The sequence below is a fragment of the Myotis lucifugus genome, unplaced genomic scaffold (assembly GCF_000147115.1).
Source record: "Myotis lucifugus unplaced genomic scaffold, Myoluc2.0 scaffold_51, whole genome shotgun sequence".
Classification (NCBI taxonomy): Eukaryota; Metazoa; Chordata; class Mammalia; order Chiroptera; family Vespertilionidae; genus Myotis; species Myotis lucifugus.
The window spans coordinates 4,601,698-4,607,714 of NW_005871099.1; the positions used below are offsets into that span (position 1 = coordinate 4,601,698).

Sequence of the window (6,017 nt, forward strand, 5' to 3'; positions counted from 1 at the left end):
CGGCCGTCCCGCCCGGAGGCGCCCCGCGCCGTTTCCGGAGACTCGCGGCTTCTGCCCCGGCCCACCGCGGACCCTGCGTCTGGGCGCCCCACCTCCCCGCATCTCCTTTCTCTGCCACCGCCCTGCCCGGCGTTCCCTGCCCCCGTAGCTCCCCCAGCGGCCCGGTGGCACCTGGGAGGTGTCCGAAGCGGCTTGGATTCCGCATTCACCCCGTGCCGAGTGCCCGGCTCGCTGGGGTCCGGGCGGAAGACAGCTGCCCCCGTGCGTAGAAACAGGCGCCGCACCAGCCCGGTTAGGCATGCTTCTGTCCGCACAGCAAGCCTGCAGGGTAGGTGCTCGCTCGCTCTGTCGTACGAAAGGAAAACCCGAGGCCTAGAGAAGTTAACTTGCCCAGGATCGCACCGCTAGGGAGGGCGTGCAAAGACAAGGTCGCTCTGTGTTCAGGAGCACGCTGCATGGGGCGCAGCGGGCAGGGGCACGGGCAGGAATAGTGCAGAACAGGTGAGTGTTCCCTGCACTGAGGTAGACATGCTTGCGAGGCGGGGGAAGCAGAGGGCACGGGCTGCCCTTGCCGTCCGCACCCCTCCCGCCTGAGCCTCTGTGATTTGAGCTGGGCTCGCAGGGAAGGCTAGGATTTCAGGCGGGGAGGACGGCTCCCGGCTCAGGGAGAGGCGGCAGTGCTCGCCTGTTCAAGGAACGGAGAGGTGTCCTTGCACCTGAAAAAGAGGGCTTTGGTCGGGAGGCTGCAGGAGAGAGGGGGCTGAGGGAGTGTTGGAAGGGGGTCCAACGCCTGGACTTCCACCACATGGGCGAGGAGCTGTTGAAGAATCTGGGGCTCTCTTACCATCAGCTCCTCTCAAGCACAGAGGTTTCGGCTTCCCTGGCAGGAGTCGGGACAGCCCCGTATTGTCCAGCCACCGTTTAATAAGGAGCTGGGCTTGAGCAGAAAGAGTCGCCACCTCCCACCAGGTAGTGTGAAAGCCTTACCCAGGGCCAGGTTAAAGTGGTAAGAAAACGGGAAGGGTGGGGGGAGGCCTCATTGTTTACAAAGTAGGAGTTTACTCAGGCCCTTTCTGCAATGCAAAGATGGTCATGATGGCCGACAGGTGCACTTGGAGGCTGGGTGAGTAGGACTTAAGTGGATGGGGAGCTTCTGGACCAAACTCTTGGAGGCTGGGATCATGATGGGGACAGGCGGGGGGTTGGGGGGGGGGGGCGGAGGTGCTAGCCCAGTGCAGTCCCTGCAGCCTCTGAAAGGCAGGAGTGCCACACACATCCAGCTTTCTGCCTGTCCAGTTCCTCTGAGGCCCAGCCAGAGCTCTTTCTTCTTCAGGTCAGAGGTCATCTGGTCCAGCCTCCCTGCAAACAGCCAGATCCTCTGGCCCCTGCTCAAACTCTCCTGTCACTTGTTTTCTGAGGTGTCCACCCATGTTCTGGTGCTCAGTGACTTTCCCTAGGTGCATCCACACTGGTTCCTAGTAGTCACTTCTTTATTTTGCAAATAGTCACTTACCATTTGTTTAGGAGTCATTTCCAGAATGTTGTAAGGTACTGTGGGTCCTCAGGCAACAGGCACGCCAGGAAGAGGCATGAATAGTGAGGACCGCCCCCCGCACCCCAACACACACACTGACTTGTGGGTGAGTCAGGTGGTCCAGCCCCCACCCAAAGCAAAATCTGCCCTTTCCTCAGTGTCCCCAACTGCCAGTCAATCAAGCCACTGTGTGAACTTTCCAGAGACAGGAAAGTCAGCTGCATGGGGAGGCTCCACGTCTGTGGGATGTTGCTGCACACGCCAAAGTGAAACCTAATGGCGTTGTCTTACCTTCCCCTCCAATCTGTAAGGTGTGTCACAGCCTGGAGCAGCTACAAGAATGTCTGAGACACACACAGAAAAGAATGTCTGAGACCATAATTCTCCTCTTGGGAGGAGCAGTAGGAATAGTGACAGAAAAAGTCAGACTCTTGAGGGGCCTCCAGGACTCTTGTTATAGCAAAAAGCCTAACTTGGCTGGTGGAGATTTGCAATAATGGTGATTTTTAATTTGGGGGGGGAGGGTGGTAACTGGGTAGGGAACCAAATCAGATTGTCCTGTGGGGAGAGGAATTAACCACTAGGTTTTATGTTTATTAAAAAGAGACACAAGCTGCTTTTTAAAAAGCAGTTGAGCAGCACTCTTGTTTGTGCCGTTTCAGTGAAGCAGCTGGGTTGTTTTTTTGCTAGGTCATCATCAGTAGAGGTTCTTGTGCGATTATGATGGGAAGTGCTGGCTGGCCTCTAGTAAACCTGCAGTTTACCATTTCTCCACTAAAACACCCAGTAGTGCTCAGTCATCATTTGTTTAGCAGAATTGCACTGGGCGCCTGCCGCAGGCCATGCGCCATGCTGTAAAAAGGGCCTGTGCAGCCTTCAGAGGTCATACAGGAGGGTGCAGGAGATAAGGATAGGGCAGTGAATGCCACCATAGGGGTCTGCATGGCGTGCTGCAGAGGCCTGGAGGGATGGCAGCCACCCAGACTTGGGTGATGTGTAAGACACCCAGAGGAGGTGATCGTTAGACTGAAACCTGGCATGTGGCCCAGGGCATCCCCACTTTTCACATGTGGGTTCCCACCCCTATTCCAGCTCCCCCACACCAAAGACAGCTGGGCTCATAGAACATGACTGGTAGAATGATCAATGCTGGTCTCTCTTTGTTTCTGGAAGATTTCTCCCTGGACAATGGCAGCTACCATTCAGGCAATGGAGAGGAAGATCGAATCGCAGGCTGCCCGCTTGCTCTCCCTAGAAGGTCGAACAGGGATGGCTGAGAAGAAGCTGGCCGACTGTGAGAAGACGACCTTGGAGTTCGGGAACCAGCTGGAGGGCAAGTGGGCGGTGCTGGGGACCCTGCTGCAGGAGTACGGGCTGCTGCAGAGGCGGCTGGAGAACATGGAGAACCTGCTGAGGAACAGGAACTTCTGGGTCCTGCGGCTGCCCCCGGGCAGCAAGGGAGAGGCCCCCAAGGTAAGCTGGGCGCCTGGGGTGGGGCAGCCCCTGGGGCTGTGCCTGTAAACGTGGATGGCATGCGTGACACCTGAGGTTCCACATGCCCATGACTTTTGATGACATGGCTGTCTATTTCTCCGAGCAGGAGTGGGGCAAGCTGGACGAATGGCAAAAGGAGCTGTACAAGCACGTGAGGAGGGGCAACTACGAGACACTGGTCTCCCTGGGTGAGGCCTGACAGTCATTTCTCTGTTCAGTGTTATTAGGGGAGTCCTCAGATCTCTCTTTTCATGCTGGTGGGTTTTAGCACAAGGATATATAAATTACTGGAAACTTTGACCATGCAAAGAGTTATCTCTTCATCCTAAAGATGAGTGCTGGGTGACTGAGTTGTAAGGTCCCCTCCCCTGGCGAAATTCACAGGATACCAGACTGAGGTGGGGTGGCCCCTCACCTAACCAGGGGTGGAGCAAGGCTGTTTCCATTCCCCTGCTGAGGCTTAGAGAAGGCGCCTACCACTGACTCCAGGAGCTCATCCACCCACATTTGAGAAAGGCCTTCTCTTTTAGCTTTCTCTTACTGAGAGATGTGGCCTTGACTGTGACGCTCCTCTGGGTCAATGGAGAATGTGAGCAGACCATGCTTCTTGCAGCCAGTGCTGTCTTCATGCTCGAGACTTTGCTCCCCCAGACCCGAGGCCGTTGCCACTCTCCTCATGTGATACCCCAGAAGGGCTGGGCTCTTTCTTCCTGGGCTTCCTTCCTCTCGGGGTGTTTCTGTGACCCCAGACCTGGAGGCAGTGAGCATCCTTAGTGAGGATGGAGCAGGTGAAGGTGTGATGTTCTATTTCAGTTTGCAGAAATGTATCGCTTCTTAATGTGGAGACTATACTAGAGTTTCTTCACCTTGGCACTGTGGCATTTGGGGCCAGATGATTCTGTGTGGTGGGGAGCAGCATCCTGACCTCCTCACAAGGTGCACCTCTCCTCCAGCCCTCAGGCCTGACAACCAGAAATGTCTCCCTGAGGATAGAATTGCTTGTGGTTGAGAACACTGCTCTGTGTCAATCAGGGAATTTAGTGTCTTGGCCATTCTGGGTTTCCCAGGCTGCTATCCCCAGCTCTGAATGGAACCACATGGGAAAAGCTAACCTTTGTGTCTTTCCTCAGACTACGCCATCTCCAAGCCCGAGGTCCTCTCCCAGACTGAGCCAGGGAAGGAGCCGTGTGGCTGGCGCCGCACAGCCCCCAAGGTTCCAGATGTTCCTGTGGACCCGAGTCCAGGTGAGGAGCTGGGCGGGGGCCAGGGAGACACTGGGCATCTGATGGAAACAGAGGAGTAAAGGTCCAGAGAGGGCATGGCCTTCTAAGTTTTGTTTTGTAGTTGAGTTGTGACCTATACCTTATTCAGCTAACACTCGGGAATACGTCCGAGCGTGGAAACAGATGGCAAACCCAGACTTTTAGGAAAGAAACAGAACCAGTAGCACTGAATTAGTGAAAGTGAAGGAAGGACATTGATAGGGAAGGTAGGAGTCTATTAAAGACAACATTGAGTTTCATGAAGAGTCAGCCTCTCCTCCATCCAAGAACCACATCTCATTGAAATTCATTAGTTGTCTCAGAACATTAACCCATTAGCCACATATTAACCACACGTTTGCTATGATTTAGAACCAGATTGATTTAAGGAGAATCTGAATACCAGGTATCGCTGTCTCAGATTTTCCTGGAGCCAGTCAGCACCTTTGAAAGTTAAGGAAAGGACGGGTGGATGTGTGAGTCAAGCCACATGACTGAAGAAAGCCTGGCGGGGCTGTGGGGTAAACGACAGTCTGTCCCTTGACCGAGGAGACCCGCCTCCTCCTCATCTGTCCCCCCAATGCCTGGGCTTCCCTTTCTTCCCTTCACCTGTGTTGCTAAAGAGTCTTACTGTGTGTAATTTGTGGTGACTGAAATGTGTCTGCTCTGTTTGCTGTTTCATCGCGACTACACTTTCACTTTTCCAAGGGCAGATGGTGTACAGAACCAGCCACACCGTCAGTGGTCAGAGCATTCACCTGTTTAGGTGCCTAGGACAGCCTGAAAGCTAGAGGACAGCATGACAAAGAGGGTTATGACACAGGATCTTGCAGTTTCTTAGTCTGGGTGGGAGGGTCACAGTGGGCTTGTTTTATTACATTTATAACGTGAGTGGTTTCTATACCATCGTTAATAAGAGTGAAAGGGGACCTGGAAATAGGGCGGCTGCTGGTAAGACCCCCACATGCCCTGCCTGCACATCGAGAATTGTGTATGGCCTTAATCCCCACCCGCCCCTGTCCAAGACCGGACCCCACTCACTCATCCCCTCTGGGCTTGGTGCAGCCTCTGTCAGACCTCCTCTCCAACTTTTCTCCAGCTCTAACTGCTGTGCTTTGTGGAACTCAGGTCTCAGCAGGACCTCCAACCCTCAGGCTCTCCTGGGCGTCCCTGCCCCACCGTCCTTGCTCAGATGAGACCTGGGTCCCTGGGGGCCTGGTGTCCTCTGCAGCTTCCCCTTTCCCACATCCCTTTCCCCCGCCCCCCCCCCCCCCTTGTCCTGGCAGGGGCTGCTCTGTGCCAGGCTCCCCCCCCCTTGAATTAAATGCTTTCTGTCTCTCCCCCGCCTTCTTCAGACCTCCCTCACTTATCTCTGCCCCTGCCATCGCTCTTGGGGGGGGGAGCCCCCCCGGAGGGGGGCCCTTTTGAGCACCCTTGGCCCTCTCTTTTTCCTTAAAGTTCCCCACTCCCTTTTTTGCCAACAATCCGGGGGCCATTCCCCCTGATGGTGGGGGGAACGAAGGGGAACTTTTTCCAATCCGCCTAAAATAAAGAAAGGCCCTCCCTTGGTCCCCAGCTTCCCAAAAGACCTTTGGGCCCCCCGCCTTTTTCTATTGCCCACCTTGGACCAATTTCTCTCCTTACCCAAGCCTGGTGTCCGGGGCCTATCAAAATTGTTCCCTTTGTATAGACAATAGGGCCCCCCGCCCCTTTTTTTTCTTGTGAGG

General features: G+C 55.0%; 1 protein-coding gene across 8 annotated transcripts in view; it reads left to right on the forward strand.

Moving 5' to 3' along the window:
* The first annotated feature begins 109 nt into the window (after positions 1-109).
* The window catches only part of ZNF746 (zinc finger protein 746), a 17,242-nt gene continuing 11,334 nt past the window's right edge, over positions 110-6,017 (forward strand). For 2 of the 8 annotated variants that reach the window (XM_023753789.1, XM_006088690.3), the window contains exons 1-4: positions 110-328; positions 2,708-3,007; positions 3,135-3,216; positions 4,159-4,272. In XM_023753789.1, coding sequence (XP_023609557.1) covers positions 299-328; positions 2,708-3,007; positions 3,135-3,216; positions 4,159-4,272 — 526 coding nt within the window. In that variant the 5' untranslated portion in view covers positions 110-298. Of the gene's footprint in view, positions 1,124-1,272; positions 1,641-2,707; positions 3,008-3,134; positions 3,217-4,158; positions 4,273-6,017 lie in introns of those variants that run through there. The other 6 variants (XM_014455821.2, XM_014455822.2, XM_023753787.1 and 3 more) reach the window with 4 other exon arrangements.